The 22,248-nt window shown below is 42.4% G+C and overlaps 1 protein-coding gene across 1 annotated transcript; it reads right to left on the bottom strand.

Moving 5' to 3' along the window:
- Positions 1-5,526: 5,526 nt before the first annotated feature.
- Positions 5,527-14,293, bottom strand: ntpcr (nucleoside-triphosphatase, cancer-related). The gene is made up of 5 exons (XM_060932444.1): positions 14,154-14,293; positions 11,671-11,833; positions 11,461-11,557; positions 10,057-10,257; positions 5,527-5,953 (listed from the first exon to the last, which is right to left on the bottom strand). Exons 1-5 carry the CDS (start codon positions 14,185-14,187, stop codon positions 5,885-5,887), a joined length of 564 nt encoding a protein of 187 aa, XP_060788427.1. The 5' UTR covers positions 14,188-14,293; the 3' UTR covers positions 5,527-5,884.
- Between the last annotated feature and the right edge of the window lie 7,955 nt (positions 14,294-22,248).

The raw sequence follows: 22,248 nt of genomic DNA on the forward strand, positions 1-22,248 counted from the left end.
ATGCGCCAAATGTTTTCTATGGGTGAAAGATCTGGACTGCAGGCTGGCCAGTTCAGCACCCGGACCCTTCTTCTACGCAGCCATGATGCTGTAATTGATGCAGTATGCGGTTTGGCATTGTCATGTTGGAAAATGCAAGGTCTTCCCTGAAAGAGACGTCGTCTGGATGGGAGCATATGTTGCTCTAGAACCTGGATATACCTTTCAGCATTGATGGTGTCTTTCCAGATGTGTAAGCTGCCCATGCCACACACACTAATGCAACCCCATACCATCAGAAATGCAGGCTTCTGAACTGAGCGCTGATAACAACTTGGGTCGTCCTTCTCCTCTTTAGTCCGAATGACACGGCGTCCCTGATTTCCATAAAGAACTTCAAATTTTGATTCGTCTGACCACAGAACAGCTTTCCACTTTGCCACAGTCCATTTTAAATGAGCCTTGGCCCAGAGAAGACGTCTGCGCTTCTGGATCATGTTTAGATACGGCTTCTTCTTTGAACTATAGAGTTTTAGCTGGCAACGGCGGATGGCACGGTGAATTGTGTTCACAGATAACGTTCTCTAGAAATATTTCTGAGCCCATTTTGTGATTTCCAATACAGAAGCATGCCTGTATGTGATGCAGTGCCATCTAAGGGCCCGAAGATCACGGGCACCCAGTATGGTTTTCCAGCCTTGACCCTTACGCACAGAGATTCTTCCAGATTCTCTGAATCTCATCTCATCTCATCTCATTATCTCTAGCCGCTTTATCCTTCTACAGGGTCGCAGGCAAGCTGGAGCCTATCCCAGCTGACTACGGGCGAAAAGGCGGGGTACACCCTGGACAAGTCGCCAGGTCATCACAGGGCTGACACATAGACACAGACAACCATTCACACTCACATTCACACCTACGGTCAATTTAGAGTCACCAATTAGCCTAACCTGCATGTCTTTGGACTGTGGGGGAAACCGGAGCACCCGGAGGAAACCCACGCGGACACGGGGAGAACATGCAAACTCCACACAGAAAGGCCCTCGCCGGCCCCAGGGCTCGAACCCAGGACCTTCTTGCTGTGAGGCGACAGCGCTAACCACTACACCACCGTGCCGCCATTCTCTGAATCTTTTGATGATATTATGCACTGTAGATGATGATATGTTCAAACTCTTTGCAATTTTACACTGTCGAACTCCTTTCTGATATTGCTCCACTATTTGTCGGTGCAGAATTAGGGGGATTGGTGATCCTCTTCCCATCTTTACTTCTGAGAGCCGCTGCCACTCCAAGATGCTCTTTTTATACCCAGTCATGTTAATGACCTATTGCCAATCGACCTAATGAGTTGCAATTTGGTCCTCCAGCTGTTCCTTTTTTGTACCTTTAACTTTTCCAGCCTCTTATTGCCCCTGTCCCAACTTTTTTGAGATGTGTTGCTGTCATGAAATTTCAAATGAGCCAATATTTGGCATGAAATTTCAAAATGTCTCACTTTCGACATTTGATATGTTGTCTATGTTCTATTGTGAATACAATATCAGTTTTTGAGATTTGTAAATTATTGCATTCCATTTTTATTTACAATTTGTACTTTGTCCCAACTCTTTTGGAATCGGGGTTGTAGTTTCATCATTTTGTCAGTCTTTTAAAAGACAGTTTAATTGCTTTTATTTAAAATAAAATGTTTCGAAATGTTTCCTGAGATTGTTTTCCTTCAGTGTCTTTGAATGTTAAATCCAAGCAGTGACCAGCAACTGTAAAATCTGAAGGATAAAATAGACAATTATTGAACATTATTGGGGGCGGCACAGTAGTGTAGTGGTTAGCACTGTCACCTCACAGCAAGAAGGTCCTGGGTTCGAGCCCAGCGGCCAACGAGGGCCTTTCTGTGTGGAGTTTGCATGTTCTCCCCGTGTCTGTGTGGGTTTCCTCCGGGTGCTCCGGTTTCGTCCAAAGACATGCAGGTTAGGTTAACTGGTGACTCTAAATTGACCGTAGGTGTGAATGCGAGTGTGAATGGTTGTCTGTGTTTATGTGTCAGCCCTGCATAACCTGGCGACTTGTCCAGGGTGTATCCCGCCTCTCACCCATAGTCAGCTGGGATAGGCTCCAGCTTGCCTGCAACCCTGTAGAACAGGATAAGCAGCTACAGATGGATGGATGAACATTATTGGATTAAAGAGACTTCTCTTTTCAATCCGCATGTTAGATTTGGCACAGTTTTATGCCGGATGCCCTTCCTGACGCAACCCTCTCCAATTTATCCGGGCTTGGGACCAGCACCAAGAGTACGCTTATGCACCCCCAGTGGAGGCGAGATTGAGAAGAGATGTAGCAATCTGTGAACAGCAGTACAGGTTTATGCCAAGGAAGAGCACGTCGGATGCAATTTTTGCTTTAAGAATGTTAATGGAGAAGTACAGAGAAGGCCAGAGAAAGTTACATTGTGTGTTTGTAGACCTGGAGAAGGTATATGATAGAGTGCCGAGAGATGATTTATGGTATTGTATGAGAAAGTGTGGAGTGAATGAGAAGTATATCAGAGTGATGCAAGACATGTATGAGAACAGTGAAACAGCAGTGAGGTGTGCAGTTGGAACGACTGAATGGTTCAAGGTGAAGGTGGGACTCCATCAAGGATCTGCTTTGAGTCCTTTCTTGTTTGCCATAGTGATGGATAGCTTGACGGACAAAGTGAAGCAAGAGTCACCATGGAACATGATGTTTGCGGATGATATTGTGATATGTGGTGAAAGTAGAAAGGAGGTTGAGTTGGGATTGGAGAGATGGAGGGATGCATTGGAACGAAGAGGAATGAAGGTGAGCAGTAGCAAGACAGAATACATGTGCATCAATGAGAATAGGGATGAGAGTGTAGTGAAGATGCAAGGAGTAGACGTAAAGAAAGTTGGTGAATTCAAATACCTGGGGTCAACTGTGCAGGAAAATGGGGGCTGCGATGGTGAGGTGAGAAAGAGAGAGCAGGCAGGGTGGAGCAGTTGGAGAAGGATTTCGGGAGTCATTTGTGATCGGAAAGTCCCAGCAAAAGTGAAAGGTAAGATGTATAAGACAGTAGTGAGACCAGCTGTGATGTATGGATTGGAGACCATACCCTTAACGAAGAGACAGGAGGCAAAGTTGGAGGTGGCGGAGTTGAGGATGTTAAGGTTTGCGATGGGAGGTTGGACAGGATAAGGAACGAGCACATCAGAGGGACAGACAGCACATGTGGAGAGCTTGGGAATTAAGCTAAGAGAGATGAGACTGAGATGGTATGGGCACATCCTGAGAAGAGATGCAGAGCATGTTGGAAGGAGAATGTTGAGGATGGAGCTGCCAGGCACACGAAAACGAGGAAGGCCAAAGAGGAGATACATGGATGTGGTGAGAGAGGACATGAAAATGGCAGGTGTGGTAGCAGACGCGCAGCTTGTGAACAGGCAAGGCAGGCAACTGCTTGGGGCCCCCTGGCCCAGGGGCCCCCCGAGAGTCGGGGCCCAAGGGCTTATTTATTTTGTTTTTTATTGTTCTTTACCATTGTATTTTCACGTTTGGAATTTAAAAAACTTTGGTTTCATACATTTTTCGTTGGTGTCAGATTATTTATAACATATTGGTGATGAACACTGGTCAGAAGGGCCCCCTGGAAATTTTTGCTTGGGGCCACAACAGACTCGCCTCTGTGTGGTAGAGAAGGATGCAGAAGACAGGGAGCAATGGAGACGAAAGATCTGCTGTGGCCATCCCTAATTGGGAGCAGCCAAAAGAAGAAGATTGGATTAAAGAGATTAAATATTAAGATGAACAGATTATTATTATTAGTAGTAGTAGTATTAGTATTATGAAGATTATTATTAAGATGATGAGCTTATTATTATCTCATCTCATTATATGTAGCCGCTTTATCCTGTTCTACAGGGTCGCAGGCAAGCTGGAGCCTATCCCAGCTGACTGCGGGCGAAAGGCGGGGTACACCCTGGACAAGTCGCCAGGTCATCACAGGGCTGACACATAGACACAGACAACCATTCACACTCATTCACACCTACGGTCAATTTAGAGTCACCAGTTAACCTAACCTGCATGTCTTTGGACTGTGGGGGAAACCGGAGCACCCGGAGGAAACCCACGCGGACACGGGGAGAACATGCAAACTCCACACAGAAAGGCCCTCGCCGGCCACGGGGCTCGAACCCGGACCTTCTTGCTGTGAAGCGACAGCGCTAACCACTACACCACTGTGCCGCCCCTATTATTATTATTATTATTATGAAGATGATGATTAAGAAGAAGATCCTGCTGCTGATGGTCTATCAAAATTTAGCCGCAACTCCCTCAAAGCTTTAGTCACAAACATTGTCTGAAGGATGAATGCTGTTATAATCTGGTTGCTATAAATACACATCAGCAAACATAAAATTAATTGAAATGGACTGGCTAAACTGCCTATATTTTTAAAAGAAAAAACCCCAAACCATATTCGGATTGTCAGGCTTATCAGACAAACTGCCAAGCGCTTCAAATGATGTATTTTCTATCGATGAAAAGAAAATCTTGAGTATAAATTTCCATAAGATGTTAACAGAAAGATTACCTGAATATTAATGAACAGTTTATAATATCCCACTCCTCACCGTCAGACTTCTGTCGCATGTCCCAGACCCGGTGAAATGTAACTGAATTGTCTTGGCCAGCCCTAAGGGTCCCATCTGCATCTCATCATTGCTGAGGAGTGTGCTCCCATCACCCAATCAAGCATCCAGCCAGAGCAAGTCATGATATATTTTTTACCATATTAACATGCCATTGTTGTGTGTTATGCCTGATGTCAAGACTCTCGTCTCTGCGAGCCTACCACACAGATTTAATACTTGTGTCATTTTTAGGGCATACCTAACAACGTGTTTTCTTTCTCTCTCTCTTCCCCCCCAATCTGTCCCTCTGAGTTACATGTCGGTCCTGGGATTGAGATGCTGGCCTCTTCTGCCCCTCGGACCTGCTTGATCCATCATGGCGCCCTGTGTCTGGTCGGAGTTTTATCGCATCGCTCCTGTGAAGGACGGCCCCATGAGGACAGTTGAGGGTTATACCTGGAAGACGCTCTTGACTCTTACAGTAATGCTTTTATGGCTGAGGACTACAGTTGTCTTGCTAACTTTAGGACTGCAGTTGTCATGAATCAGTTTTGCACTCAAGTTTCCATCAATGAAGAGTTTATAACATCAACGGAACTGTCCTCATGTTAAAACTGTTAATATTATAGTCAGGCTGTCTGTTGTTGCCCAAATGAGGATGGGTTCCCTTTTGAGTCTGGTTCCTCTCGAGGTTTCTTCCTCATGTCGTCTGAGGGAGTTTTTCCTTGCCACCGTCGCCACAGGCTTGCTCATTGGGGATAGATTAGGGATAAAATTAGCTCATGTTTTAAGTCGTTCAAATTCTGTAAAGCTGCTTTGCGACAATGTTTATTGTTAAAAGCGCTATACAAATAAACTTGACTTGACTGTCAAGTAAAGGCAGTTTTACCATTCCCACACTCGACTGTTGTGCTCTGTAGTGCTTTTATTTCACCAGATTGCAATCATAAACCAAAATGAAACTCTCCTCTCTGAAGACAAAAAAAAAAAACCCAACTCGGATTATATTCAGTAAACACTGAGAGGTGATTCATGAAGGAAAAGCTGAAGTTTAAACGCAACACTAAACAAGCTGAACGTTTTCTTCGTGTCCTCAAACCCAAAGGGTCGAGTTACAGAAACATAAAGGATCTTAATAACAAAAACAGGAGAAAAATAACTAATTGAAAACTGTCCCAGAGGATTAAATCTTCTGCATCTGGATCGTCATGCAGGTTTGTCTCAGGTTTTCTGCCACGGTTCCTCTTGTCTTCTGAGAGGAATCTTTATTTTAGACATTCCTTTACTGCAGAAACAATTTCATCCAGGATGGTATTTCTGTTCTCTTTGGTAACCTGTGAGGTTGAGAAAAAATGCAGAATATCAGTCAACTGAATGCAAATTAATTTATTAATAAAATAAGCTAATTTTATTGGTGATACGGTATTTAAACAAAACATTACAGCATCAACGTAATTATATTCTCTAAAAACACAGTAATAGGTCACAGGTTTGAAGAGCAGCATTATAGACCATGTACAATGGTGCTTGAAAGTTTGTGAACCCTTTAGATTGTTCTATATTTCTGCATAAATATGACCTAAAACATCATCAGATTTTCACACAAGTCCTAAAAGTAGATAAAGAGAACCCAGTTAAACAAATTAGACAAAAATATTATACTTGGTCATTTATTTATTGAGGAAAATGATCCAATATTACATATCTGTGAGTGGCAAAAGTATGTGAACCTTTGCTTTCAGTATCTGGTGTGACCCCCTTGTGCAGCAATAACTGCAACTAAACGTTTGCGGTAACTGTTGATCAGTCCTGCACACCGGCTTGGAGGAATTTTAGCCCGTTCCTCCGTACAGAACAGCTTCAACTCTGGGATGTTGGTGGGTTTCCTCACATGAACTGCTCGCTTCAGGTCCTTCCACAACATTTCCATTGGATTAAGGTCAGGACTTTGACTTGGCCATTCCAATACATTAACTTTATTCTTCTTTAACCATTCTTTGGCAGAACGACTTGTGTGCTTAGGGTCGTTGTCTTGCTGCATGACCCAACTTCTCTTGAGATTCAGTTCATGGACAGATGTCCTGACATTTTCCTTTAGAATTCACTGGTATAATTCAGAATTCATTGTTCCATCAATGATGGCAAGCCGTCCTGGCCCAGATGCAGCAAAACAGGCCCAAACCATGATACTACCACCACCATGTTTCACAGATGGGATAAGGTTCTTATGCTGGAATGCAGTGTTTTCCTTTCTCCAAACATAATGCTTCTCATTTAAACCAGAAAGTTCTATTTTGGTCTCATCCTTCTACAAAACATTTTTCCAATAGCCTTCTGGCTCGTCCACATGATCTTTAGCAAACTGCAGACGAGCAGCAATGTTCTTTTTGGAGAGCAGTGGCTTTCTCCTTGCAACCCTGCCATGCACACCATTGTTGTTCAGTGTTCTCCTGATGGTGGACTCATGAACATTAACATTAGCCAATGTGAGAGAGGCCTTCAGTTGCTTAGAAGTTACCCTGGGGTCCTTTGTGACCTCGCCGACTATTACATACATTGCTCTTGGAGTGATCTTTGTTGGTCGACCACTCCTGGGGAGGGTAACAATGGTCTTGAATTTTCTTCATTTGTACACGATCTGTCTGACTGTGGATTGGTGGAGTCCAAACTCTTTAGAGATGGTTTTATAACCTTTTCCAGCCTGATGAGCATCAACAACGCTTTTTCTGAGGTCCTCCAAATATGTGTTGTGAAGATCAGACTTTGATAGATCCCTGTTCTTTAAATAAAACAGGGTGCCCACTCACACCTGATTGTCATCCCATTGATTGAAAACACCTGACTCTAATTCCACCTTCAAATTAACTGCTAATCCTAGAGGTTCACATACTTTTCCCATTCACAGATATGTAATAATGGATCATTTTCCTCAATAAATAAATGACCAAGTATAATATTTTTGTCTCATTTGTTTAACTGGGTTCTCTTTATCTACTTTTAGGACTTGTGTGAAAATCTGATGATGTTTTAGCTCATATTTATGCAGAAATACAGAAAATTCTAAAGGGTTCATAAACTTTCAAGCACCACTGTATACTGTATATGATAGATATTGTATATTGTTCAGGCTTGTAGTACTCGAGTCCGACTTGTGCCCTAATTTTAAGGACTCGTGACTCGACTTAGACTTGAGCACTGCTGACTCGGACCCGTGCATTAACTGCATTCGGACTCGTAAATTGATGACGAGGACTCTGATTTTTTTCTTTATTTTTTGTAACATGCCATAATAATTTGGCATAAGATATTTATATTTACAGTAATTTTTGTACTAATTTCGTGCAAGTGTGTCACACCTGCGCTCCTTGGTGCGTGCATCATATAGTCTCTTGGGCGCGTTCTGGACAGGATTAAGGCGCAATCTGCACGCCTATAGAAAAACACACTTACTTTGCAAAGTATTGAGTTGCGATGCTGACACATTACCAGGCCTTATTTCCTTGTTTGGTTTCCTGATCCCTGATTTCCTGTTTCTCGTCTTCGATCCTGCCGAGTCTACGATAGCCTGTTTGTGTCTCGCTCGACCTATCGCCTGTTTCACTGTTTTACGATTTTGCCTGCCGTTCTGGATTGTTTACTGTCTTCACTTGTATTAATAAACACACCTTCTGCACTTTCATCCGTCTCCCAACCGTCTCTGACAGAATACTTCACACTCCCTGATAAAGAGAAGCACATTCACCTGTTCATACGTCATGTTCCGGAACAAACTAATGTTAATGATGCTAAAACAGCCACCGTCACATGGTGCGGTTGGGGTCTTGTTCTCGGACTCGACTCGGCTCATTAGTGGACTTGACTCTAAAGTTTTGGACTTGAACACTGGGGACTCGAGACTGGACTCGGACTCGAGGTTTAGTGACTCGACTACAACACTAATATTGTTGATATAGATATTTTATGCATAATATAGATATTTAGATTACAGATAGATATTGTATAATACAGATATTTTAGACATTGTGTATAATATAGGTATTGTATATTATGTATGTTGTATATAATAGTTATTGTAGATTGCACATTTATTATATTGTGTAATGTGTATATTGTCCATTACATATATACATTTTTATTATATTACATATACATATATTCACACTTTTTTCCTCCCCTGTATCACTAGAGAGACACCAACCACCAGAACCAAATTCCTTGTGTGTCAACATACTTGACCAATAAACATGATTCTGATTCTGATTCTCCATCAGTGAGTTTTGAATAAATAAGGCCCTGTCCACACGGCAACGGATTCAGGTGACTCCGATACAATTGCTTATCGTTTAGGCCTGGCGTCCACACGGCACCGGCGTTTTGGGTGCCCAAAACGCAATCTTTTTGAGAACGGGTTCCAGAGTGGAAAGATCTGGCAACATTGACGTTGCGAAGTCGTCTGGATGAGTAGAACGGATTTGTTTACGATGACGTCACAACCACATGACTGTGAGTGCTTCACGCCGGGTAGAAGTGTAATGAACTCGATGCGAGTTGTCAACAAATCCTATAACTTGGTTCATGAAACGCGCTTACAAAATATTTTCACTGTGAATATTTATTGTGTAATGGTGCAAAGTGAGAGAGAGAGAGAGAAAATAGCCCCTACGGCAGAGTCAATCCCGCCAGCAAAAATAGGGAAAAAAAGGAGCGATCTCACCTCTTCAGATGTTGGTTTAAGTCCTACAATACATTCCTCAAAAAGGGCGTAGAAGAGCAAATTAATCCATCAACATGTAGCATTCAATTTATTCCGGACCATTAAAGACGCCGCCTTCCGCGTAGAATCATACGTCATCCTCGCCGCCATATTGGATGGGTCAAAGCAGAGAATAAAGATGCCTTGTTCATGTGCTGCGTTTAACTGTACTAACAGGTTTGCCGTCCAAATGAGATCACATGGGATTACCTTTCACAGGTGAGACTGGAAAAATACTTTTCATTGTATTTGGTCATTATAACGTAATTTTACGAACAGATTTTCCTGACTTTGTGGCTAATATGAAGTCTCGCGCATAATAGTTTATGCGCATGCGTCCTTACTTCTATTGTTCTGGTGTCTCCGAAGGGACCGTCTTACAGCGCCCCTAGAGGTGTGGCATGTGTATTGCATCGTTTTCAGCAAGCGTTGCGTTGCGTTGCCATATGGACCTGATATTTTACTGATCGTTGCCCATTTGGACGCGATATTTTTTTAAATAACATCTCGTTGCCGTTGTCGTGTGGATGTAGCCTGAGTGATCTTGCTATTTTTTAAAATGAAACGTGTCAAAATTGAGATAAATCACACATTTCAGCTTAAAAAAACAACAACGACAAAACAAAAACAACGTGGAATATTCATTTAAGCAGACAAAAACAGTAATATTTTACAGATGCTTACCATGAAGACCTTGACATCCTTCCTTGCTCGGATTTCCTCGACTAATCCCAAAGGTTTTCCTTTAGGAACAGGGATTGTTCCCAAGATAGTGCAGTCCATGCTGTCCAGAGTCTGTCTCACCGCTCGGATAAACGCCTGACTGAAGAGCTCCATCTTCCCAATCTCATCTATAACGAACACCTTCCTGCTTCCATCGCTCGCCTGTCAGGAACAACGCAGGAAAACAGGAATAATGTTTTCGGAGCACAAGCTGAGTTTATCAGTTATACACTCACTGGCCGGCCACTTTAAGAGGAACTTGTTCTTGATTCTAAGATTCTTGTTCTTGGCTGCCGGAGTGGAACCCAATGTGGGCTTCTGTTCTGCTGTTGCATGCTGAGATGCTTTTCTGCTCACCACGGTTGTAAAGAGTTGCTATGAGTCCTTCCTTCCTGGAAAAAATGCTCGAACCAATCTGGCCATTTTCCTCTGACCTACCTCTCTTATCAACAAGGTGTTTGTTTCCACCCACAGAACGAACGAACTGACTGTCTGTCTGTCTCTCATTCACTGTTTTTTGTTTTTCGCACCATTCTGTCTGTGTAAACTCTAGAGACTGTTGTGTGTGAAAACCCCAGGAGATCAGGAGCAGTTTATGAAATACTCAAACAAACCAGTCCATCTGGCTCAGTGCCACAGTGAAAGAAAGTCACACTTTGAGATCATAATTTTTCCCATTCTGATGTTTGAGCATCGTGAACATTAATTAACCGAAGCTCTTGATTTGTATCCGCGTGATTTTATGACGGCATCGTGCTGCTGTCAAGGGATCGGCTGATTAGAGAACTGCATCATAAAACAGCAGGTGGATGCATGGGTGCTCCTAATAAAGTGGTCAGCGAGTGCAGCTGCAAACATATGTAAGACACATCTGGTTACTACGGCAACACAGTGAAGTGAGTGTTCCAGTAGGACCTTTTGTTTGAAGGAATTCTTCCTTCAGTATCGTAACTGTTCAGGACGCACAGGATTGGCAAAAGCCACAATCCGACAGAGTTCGGTTATTTACCTTGCGCTCCCATGCATTACCTGATGAGCAGCGAATCAACAAACTGTACTGGACTCAAACTAAGAGCTCCAGCAGCAGAGGTTTCTTCAGCTCTCTGTGTCAGTAACTCGTGCTTTCCTCCCAGATAATGGTGTCGTAACAAATCTCTGATCGGTATTTATAGTTATTATCATTTCTACTGCCACACTTGAGCTCTGAACTCATTCTAATGCGTGATTTGGGAAGGGAATGTCATTCCTATGGAACAGAGTGGGGCAGTCTGAAAAAGCTGCTCTCCAGAAGAGAAAATACAGTTCAGTACCTTTATTTCTAAAAGGATAAGGATCAGTCTTTTTTTTACGTGAACGTTTACTTACATTTTGGAAAAGTGGCAGTGCAAGACTCTCAAATGACGGTAGATCGACAACATATTGACCCACAGTATATTCACGTCTGCCAGATGGAGCTGTAGTTCTAAAATTAAAGAGAGATCAATCTAGTTACACAGCTTTTCTAGCACTATACAGGTCTGACTCCAGGCTGCACAGGTGGATAGATCATTTAGAAAGTGATTAAAATATAGATACCCGACTCTGGCCAGGATTCCTCTCTGGCCGTTTACTGTGACTACATCAAATCCCACTCTCCTCCCACTTTCGCGGACCTCCTCCGTGCAGAAGCCATGGATGCTCACACCTGTTGAGTTGATCGCCTCCCACACCTTCTGGACTAGTGTGGTTTTCCCCACTCCTGAGTACAGAACAGAACAGAACAGTTTACAGATAATGTAAGTCGTCATGAAATAGCTTGAGAGCAGTGATTCAATTCTGTATGTTGACAGGAAGTCAGAGTGACGGTGTACTGAAGCCAAGAGTTAAACAAGATTTCGTACTGTCATCTTCACTCATGACATGACTTTAATGACAATAATGCCCTTGACAACTTGATGCCATGTGTGTTCAGAGTTAGACTGAGATTCACAATAGTGACGAAGAGTTGGAGGGGAATCACCAGGAGGTGTCTGATACATCTGAGAGGCAGGATTAAAATCAATTTGAAATCTAATGCTACCTGATCAAATTTTCCCAACCAAGGTTTTTTTTTTTTTTGGGAAAAGAGAAGATGCACAAATAAAAACACAGAGACAAACCATGTTTTGCTCTTAAAGGTAGACGGCCTTTCAGATTTTTCAACTGTAGGTCATAAAAATGTTTTTTCCCCAACACCTGATTATTTTTCTTTAGTGGACCGAAAGCTACTGAATCTGAATCACAGATTTCAAATGTTATTAATTTTTTTATATAGAACAATTAATGAATTTATTTCCACGTGGCCCTAAATTCTCTGCTATTTTTTCCTGCATTCACCATGACCCAATACAAGATACTACATCATGCATCACGTGGTGGGCTTTCCCCATTCGCGCAAGGCATTGTGGGATACAAATTTGAAACAGGAGAGAAAAATGGAGGACGTGAGTGTGCGAATGAAACATGAAAGACCAACTACAGTAACGGAAAGCGAGAAGAAAGACATTATGTTATATATGAAGGAAAGGAAATGCAGGGCCCAAACTAATAAATATCGGCGCTCAACGAGCACCTTGGTGCGATCAGCTGTTCGTTTAGCGACAGAAGGATGGAACTGTCCGTGCACCGTCAAAGGTAAACCTGTAGATGGCAGTCCATGCAACACTGGATGCCAGCTGCTGTAAAACCCAAAAGAAGAAGGTAAACCTGCGCACACGCACACACACGGACTTCCTTTGTCCGCTTGACTGCGTGAAGCGAGCAATTTCATGCACATTATTTGCTTTAACCCCTTTAAATTAAATAAGGTCCCAGCCACAGAATGATCTGATATTTTGTGAGATATTACAGAAATAAACATATATCACAATGACCAAATATCAGAGGGAACTAATGGCCCTTTTCCACTACCCTTTTTCAGCTCACTTCAGCCCGACACGGCTCGCGTTTCGACTACCAAAAACCAGCACGACTCAGCTCGCTTCAGCCCTGCTTAGCCCCTAAAACTCGCACCGTTTTGGAGTGGGGCTGAAGCGAGCCAAACCGTGCCGAGTGGGGCTAGGGGCGTGAGCAGACACTCCCCTGTGCACTGATTGGTGAGGAGTGTCCTCACATGCCCACACACGCCCTGCGAGCGCGCTGGGATCTGTAAACACCGCAAACCCGGAAGAAGAAGAATTACGAATTACAAGAATTTCTGAAGCCTTATGCGCCTCGCCTCATCTATACGCTCTTGCCAGTATCTGTTGGCGTTGTCGGTGACAACAAGCCACAGCACCAAGACAGCAACACTAACGACTCCATGTCCTCCATGTTTTATTGTTTACTATCCGGGTCGTGAGGCTATCCGGGTCGTGAGACTACCGCTTAAAAGCTCACTGATGTCACTGTTTGCGCTGCTTAACGACATCACCTGACGTACACCCACTTTCGCTAACTCCACCCAATGTGTCCACCCACTTCCAGCCAGCACGGTTCAGCGCGGTTGTACTCGAAATGCAACTCCAACAGCCCCGCTCAGCCGCGTTTGTAGTGGAAAAGCGGCATAAATTTCACCGATTTTATGAAACTGAAAGGCCGTCTAGCTTTAAAGAGCTGCTAGCATTGAGTAAGACACACCCCCTGGGGGTGGGACATATGCTTTCTAGAGAGCATTTAATTGGATGAACACAACACTAGTACAGGATGATTCATCAAAAAATTTCAATTCTATTCCTGGAAGTGACAAAGTATAAAATTAAAACAAGAATGCCTCTAAAATATATACAGCATTTAGTCCATAACACTAAGGAACATATAGAAAAACTCTAAAGCACCAGTTTTCATTTTAAAGGCTCTTTAACTGCTGTTACATGGATTTAAAGGTGAACACTAAAGTTGCAACGTAGATGTTTCAATTCAAGTGTACAAACGCGATTTTATTCAGCGAACATTACAAAATAAAAGACGCTCTCTGACACGCACTGAGTAATGTGTTTAAAAGGATTTATAAACAAATAAAAAATGCTGTGTCGTAAAAATTAGACTGGTTAGTAAACTACCTGGAGAACCTGTCAGGAAAACGTGTCTAATCATGATAAATTAACTTTTTAAACCGTAAACAAAAACCACACAAGACATTTTCTCACGCCGGAGACTCAGGAGCTTAACTTCCGGTGTTGCGATTAACGCGCATGCGCAGATTAATCCATCGGCGCTGGTAAAAAGAAGCTAGAAATAAAGTGCTATCGAGTTCCTTCCACTCAAAGCAACAATAAATTAAAGTTTAATTTCTTTTTTTACAAGACAAACTACCCTAACACATAAATGATACCTAAATACATTCTTGCGTGGACAAAAAATATATAAAAAAAATAAACAATGTAAACATGCCATCTCTGGCTATAAAGCATTAGTTGCCATAGCAACCGCACCACTGGAGCTGGATTAAAGAAAATCTTTAATAAACAGTTAAAAAAAATGTGACAAGTGCAAGAAAGGATGGGATTTTTTAACTAATTTATATTGCACAAGAAAATCGTGTCTTATTCAGATTAACAATTATATTTTACAGCATTTTATCTTAAATTAAGAAATATTAAATTACTCTACAATCTATTATCATATCTGTTACCTAGCAACCAAAGCAAGGCAAACGGGTTGTCCTAAACTAACCATCAAAAGTTATCATGTCCTGTTGTAGCCTAATATGAATTTGTAAACAAACAAACAATTCAAAATGCTAAATACATACATAACTATGATCAATAATAATAATGATACTACTACTAATAAAAAATTAACAATACTACTACTACTAAAATGTATTTTTTTGTATATTGTGTCTTGTTTTATTTTATTGTGTCTTGTCTGTGAAAATACTACTACTAATACTAATAATAATACTAATACTAATAATAATAATTTAACAACAACAACAATACTAATACTACTAATAATAACTATAACTATAATAATAATAATAATAATAATAATAATAATAATAATAATAAACAATACTACTACTACTACTACTACTACTACTAAAATGTATTTTTTTGTATATTGTGTCTTGTTTTATTTCATTGTGTCTTGTCTGTAAAAATACTACTACTACTAATAATAATAATAATAATAACAACAATAATAATAATAAGAGAAGAATTTACCAACAATACTACTACTAATAATAATAATAATAATAATAATAATAATAATAATAATAATAATAATACATTAACAATACTACTACTACTACTACTACTACTAAAATGTATTTTTTGTATATTGTGTCGTTTTGTTTTATTGTGTCTTGTCTGTGAAAATACTACTACTACTACTACTACTACTACTACTACTAATAATAATAATAATAATAATAATAATAATAATAATGAGAATAATTTAACAACAATACTACTACTACTACTACTGCTAAAATGTATTTTTTGTATATTGTGTCTTGTTTTATTTTATTGTGTCTTGTCTGTGAAAATACTACTACTACTACTACTACTACTACTACTAATAATAATAATAATAATAATAATAATAAATTAACAACAATACTAATACTACTACTAATAATTATAATCATATTAAATTAACAAAAAAATAATAATGTATGGAATAGTATGGAAAGGAAACCTGGACTTTGATTTTACAGATCTGTTTATTATTATTATTATTATTATTATTATTTTTATTATTATTATTATTAACCCTGGTGTAGTGGATGTGGATTCAGCTGGAGAGGAAGGAAGAGCGCCCGAATTTCAGCACGCGCGTGTTACAGCTGGCCCTGTGTTGCCAGATTGTGCGGTTTTCAAAATGTCGAACTAGTTTTAATTAGGCAGAGCAGAAAATGTACCTGGGGTAGCTGTACAATATTTGGTCTGGTTTTCCATGATTTATATAGCACAGATTCGTGCATGAGGAGAGGATTAAATTCACATCAGCACTTTCCCCTCGCTAATGCTTATATAATAAGAGAAGAAAATAATATATGATAAGAGTTTATTATGCAGTCTGCTAAATACACAGTATGGCTACAGGTTTGTGGACACCTGCTCAGTCACACCCTTGTGTGCTTGTTGAACATCTCGTTCCAGATTTAGTTCCCCTTTGCAGTTATAATAACCTGCACTCTTCTGGGAAGGTTTTCCACTCGATTCTGGAGTGTGACTGTGTGTTCATTCAGCCACAAGAGCATTAGTGAGGTCAGGTACTGATGTTTGGTGAGGAGGCCTGGGGTGCATTTGGCATTCCACTTCAGCCCAGAGGTGTTTATTGGGGTTAAGGTCAGGGATGTGCAAGTGTCTCAAGCTCTTCTATACCAGATTACGTAATCCATGGATTCATGGAGCTCACTTTGTGCACAGGGGCATGCTGGAACAGGATTGGGCCTCTTTCACCCTTCAACTGATGTGGTGCTGCTGCCGGGTGCCTAATCTAGAACTGGTCTCAAGCAGTTCCACCAAAAAAAGATGGTACCACAAAATTGCTGGTCCCAAACTTGGAACCAGTGATGTCAGTGGTTATGGGAGGGGCTACCGCAAGAAATTCACCACCATTTTGATAAAACATGATGGAAATCACTACATGTCAAGTCAAAAAGTTTATTTGTATAGCGCTTTTAACAGTAAACATTGTCGCAAAGCAGCTTTACACAATTTGAACAACTTAAAACATGAGCTGATTTTATCCCTAATCTATCCCCAGTGAGCAAGCCTGTGGCGACGGTGGCAAGGAAAAACTCCCTCAGACGACATGAGGAAGAAACCTCGAGAGGAACCAGACTCAAAAGGGAACCTATCCTCATTTGGGCAACAACAGACAGCATGACTATAATATTAACAGTTTTAACAAGAAGTCAGTTTCGTTGATGTTATAAACTCTTCATTGATGGAAACTTGAGTGCAAAACTGTTCATGACAACTGCATTCCTAAAGTTAGCAAGTCAACATGCAGGCAACCTTCAAATGCAGGATGTTATGACTTTAAAAATAAATTTATAAAAAGCAAGCAAAGCAGACGTGCTCTGTTTGCCATGATTTTTTCCTGCAAATGTTACCCCGGGAACATTTCAATGGAAATAACCCCAACTTCCACTCCATAATGTTTGGTTCTCAAACCTGCCAAAATTGAAGCCAGGTCTCAACAGGCACAAAGGCAGAACTGGCTCCGCACCAGCATTGGCACTGGCATTGGTGCCGGCACCATCCTGGCAGCCAAGAGCTAGTTCCAGTGAAGGAAAATTGTAATTCTACAGTATACAAAGTCATCCTATACAATTGTGTGCTTCCAACTTTGTGACAACAGTTTGGGGAAGAACTACATATAGGTGTGACGGTCAGGTGTACACATACTTTTGGCCATATAGTGTATGCTTCATTGATTTTGGTTGTTGAATTGGGAAAATATATTTCATAAAACCACAGCGACTAAACAAGCATAACTTGAATAAATTGTTAATTAGTGTGCTTTATGTATTTTTATTCTTTTACACAGAAGAAAAGACTCCTTTAGAGCTAAATTCGAGGTAACTTGGCATTGCCAATCCAACTACCAACATGTTTTGTGAAGGTGGAGGAAACCAGAGAACCCTGAGGAAACCCAGAGTGACACAGGGAAAACATGCATACACTAACAGTAACCCAAGCTCAGGATTGTATTGTTGTTGTAATAGACATGTAAACTTTCCCTGAATTTAAAAGTAAAGATTAATACTGAAGCATGGTTATAGTGTTTGGGATTGACAATCGCATTTACAGATGCTCTCTGGAATTGACATGTAATGCCACTTTAATGCGAATGGAGAGGAACAGACATTGTCTACATGGACTGGTAAATGTGATCAATGACAACCTCAGAAACTGTGTCGTTCCTGTCACCTCTGAAAGGTTGTTCACAACTTTCTTGCATTCTTAATTATTTAATTTGTTCTCCACACTTGGTCATTTGTTGATAACACTTTTGTGTTCCATTCAGCTTTTTTTTTTCTCACTCAAATGTTAACCAGACGCTCCGGACTCTTACAGTAATGCTTTTATGGCTGAGGACTACAGTTGACTTGCTAACTTTAGGACTGCAGTTGTCATTAATAGTTTTGCACTCAAGTTTCCATCAATGAAGAGTTTATAACATCAACGAAACTGACTTCATGTTAAAACTGTTAATGTTATAGTCATGTTGTCTGTTGTTGCCCAAATGAGGATGGGTTCCCTTTTGAGTCTGGTTCCTCTCGAGGTTTCTTCCTTGTGTTGTCTGAGGGAGTTTTTCCTTGCCACCGTCGCCACAGGCTTGCTCATTGGGGATAGATTAGGGATAAAATTAGCTCGTGTTTAAAGTTATTAAAATTCTGTAAAGCTGCTTTGCGACAATCACACACACATCACATTATCTCTAGCCGCTTTATCCTTCTACAGGGTCGCAGGCAAGCTGGAGCCTATCCCAGCTGACTACGGGCGAAAGGCGAGGTACACCCTGGACACGTCGCCAGGTCATCACAGGGCCGACACATAGACACAGACAACCATTCACACTCACATTCACACCTACGGTCAATTTAGAGTCACCAGTTAACCTAACCTGCATGTCTTTGGACTGTGGGGGAAACCGGAGCACCCGGAGGAAACCCACGCGGACACGGGGAGAACATGCAAACTCCACACAGAAAGGCCCTCGCCGGCCCCGGGGCTCGAACCCAGGACCTTCTTGCTGTGAGGCGACAGTGCTAACCACTACACCACCGTGCCGCCCACATCAAAAGATAATAATAATAATCATAATAATAAGTTAGATTTTTACACCAGGATTCACAATTCCAAGTTTGCTTTACAGAAGGGATGAAAAAAACACTAAGCAGTAAGAGAGGAAGAGAAATGTTCATGGAAAGGATAAGGCTTCAATTGAAATTTGCAAGTAGATAAAGAAGAGGGGGCGGCACGGTGGTGTAGTGATTAGCGCTGTCGCCTCACAGCAAGAAAGTCTGGGTTCGAGCCCCATGGCCGGCGAGGGCCTTTCTGTGCGGAGTTTGCATGTTCTCCCCGTGTCCGCGTGGGTTTCCTCCGGGTGCTCCGGTTTCCCCCACAGTCCAAAGACATGCAGGTTAGGTTAACTGGTGACTCTAAATTGAGCGTAGGTGTGAATGTGAGTGTGAATGGTTGTCTGTGTCTATGTGTCAGCCCTGTGATGACCTGGCGACTTGTCCAGGGTGTACCCCGCCTTTCGCCCGTAGTCAGCTGGGATAGGCTCCAGCTTGCCTGCGACCCTGTAGAACAGGATAAAGTGGCTAGAGATAATGAGATAAGATAATAATAAGTTAGATTTTTACACCGGCATTCACAATTCCAAGGTTGCTTTACAGAAGGGATGAAAAAAAACACTAAGCAGTAAGAGAGGAAGAGAAATGTTTATGGAAAGGATAAGGCTTCAATTGAAATTTGCAAGTAGATAAAGAAGAGGGGGCGGCACGGTGGTGTAGTGATTAGCGCTGTCGCCTCACAGCAGGAAGGTCCGGGTTTGAGCCCCGTGGCCGGCGAGGGCCTTTCTGTGCGGAGTTTGCATGTTCTCCCCGTGTCCGCGTGGGTTTCCTCTGGGTGCTCCGGTTTCCCCCACAGTCCAAAGACATGCAGGTTAGGTTAACTGGTGACTCTAAATTGAGCGTAGGTGTGAATGTGAGTGTGAATGGTTGTCTGTGTCTATGTGTCAGCCCTGTGATGACCTGGCGACTTGTCCAGGGTGTACCCCGCCTTTCGCCCGTAGTCAGCTGGGATAGGCTCCAGCTTGCCTGCGGCCCTGTAGAACAGGATAAAGTGGCTAGAGATAATGAGATGAGATGAGATGAGATGAGATAAAGAAGAGTGGTGATGGAGAGATTGAAGAAGAGAACCCCAGAGTTTGGGGGTAATGGCACTGAAGGACCTGCCCCCCATGGTGGAAAGTCTGGTGCATGGGACAGTAAGTAAATTATTGCTAGAAGACCTTAGTGAGCGAATGGGACAAGCCTAATGGTTAGAGATGCAGCTTTGGGGCCAAAAGGTTGCCAATTCGATTCCCCAGAATGGCTAAAGTCCCCTTGAGCAAGGAACCTACTGGTAACCCCTACCTGCTCCCCAAGTTGCTCTGGGTATGTAGTAGTAGTAATAAATGAGCAATGCACAACATCCAGTGTGCTCTTCATCTCATCTCATTATCTGTAGCCGCTTTTGCAACCTAAGTCTAGGCTGAAAACATATCTGTTTAGTCAAGCCTTTTATTAATGGTGTTTATGAGGTAAAGGAGTAGATCTGGAGGGTCCTCAGACATAGAGTGTTTTGGTAAACTGGGATGTATGGATGCTGTCAGTCCCCACTCGCTTGCTCACTCGAGTTTGTTGACGGTGCAGTGGCTGGCTGCTTTATGTCCCGGGGCTCCCTCATGCCTGTGTTACCTTCTGGCTCTCTCCTTTTAGTTATGCTGTCATAGTTAGTTGCCGGAGTCCCTGCTTGTACTCGGTGCAATATGTATACTGTTCCTACTTATTCAGGTGACATTGGGCATACCTAACCACCTGTGTTTTCTTTCTCCCCCCCCCCCCCCCCCCCACTCCAAATCTGTCCCTCTGAGTTACATGGAGTCAACAGGAAATCTTTTGGTGGAGACGGTGGGGACCTCGACTGGCTATCGTAGCCTGCAGGGAATCGGCCGTCAGACATTCTGTCGCATGTCCCAGACCCGGTGAAATGTAACTGAATTGTCTTGGCCAGCCCTAAGGGTCCCATCTGCATCTCATCATTGCTGAGGAGTGTGCTCCCATCACCCAATCAAGCATCCAGCCAGAGCAGGTCATGATATATTTTTTTACCATATTAACATGCCATTGTGTGTCATGCCTGATGTAAAGACTCTCGTCTCTGCGAGCCTACCACACAGATTTAATACTTGTCATTTTTAGGGCATACCTAACAACATGTTCTCTTCCCCCCCCCCCCCCCCCCCCCCCCCCATCTGTCCCTCTGAGTTACATGTTGATCCTGGGATTGAGATGCTGGCCTCTTCTGCCCCTCGGACCTGCTTGATCCATCCTGGTGCCCTGTGTCTGGTCGGAGTTTTATCGCCCCACTCCTGTGAAGGACGGCCCCACGAGGACAGTTGAGGGTTATACCTGTTAAAACTGTTAATATTATAGTCAGGCTGTCTGTTGTTGCCCAAATGAGGATGGGTTCCCTTTTGAGTCTGGTTCCTCTCGAGGTTTCTTCCTCATGTCGTCTGAGGGAGTTTTTCCTTGCCACCGTCGCCACAGGCTTGCTCATTGGGGATAGATTAGGGATAAAATTAGCTCATCTTTTAAGTCGTTCAAATTCTGTAAAGCTGCTTTGCGACAATGTTTATTGTTAAAAGCGCTGTACAAATAAACTTGATTTGATTGATTTGAACTTGATTTATCCTTCTACAGGGTCGCAGGCAAGCTAGAGCCTATCCCAGCTGACTACGGGCGAAAGGCGGGGTACACCCTGGACAAGTCGCCAGGTCATCACAGGGCTGACACATAGACACAGACAACCATTCACACTCACATTCACACCTACGCTCAATTTAGAGTCACCAGTTAACCTAACCTGCATGTCTTTGGACTGTGGGGGAAACCGGAGCACCCGGAGGAAACCCACGCGGACACGGGGAGAACATGCAAACTCCACACAGAAAGGCCCTCGTCGGCCACGGGGCTCGAACCCAGGACCTTCTTGCTGTGAGGCAACAGCGCTAACCACTACACCACCGTGCCGCCCCAGTGTGCTCTTATGTTAAAGAATGTGGACTTTCTTTGTCCTGAGAGCGTCACATCAAACAGGACGCGTTGTTTGTGTTTGTAGCATCCATTGTCCCACTAAAGCTCTTTGTTTAGTGGGTTTTGTTCCTCCCCACTGTTTTCTTTTATGGAACCAGTTCTGTGGTGAACCACCAGGCTTGTGTTTGTGCTGTAAATGTTATTTGTCAATAAAAGAGCATGTGGATTGTTTTAACAGCGCTTCCTGGTCAAACTTCTTCTTCTTCTTCTTCTTCGTCCGACACCACAATATGACAGACAGGGTATCTTGAGACATGCATTGCTTTTAAAGTTGAAGTATAACTTACCACTGATCATTTGTGTGGGTTTAAAAACATGTTATTGCT

This window comes from Neoarius graeffei, chromosome 10, assembly GCF_027579695.1.
Source record: "Neoarius graeffei isolate fNeoGra1 chromosome 10, fNeoGra1.pri, whole genome shotgun sequence".
Classification (NCBI taxonomy): domain Eukaryota; kingdom Metazoa; phylum Chordata; class Actinopteri; order Siluriformes; family Ariidae; genus Neoarius; species Neoarius graeffei.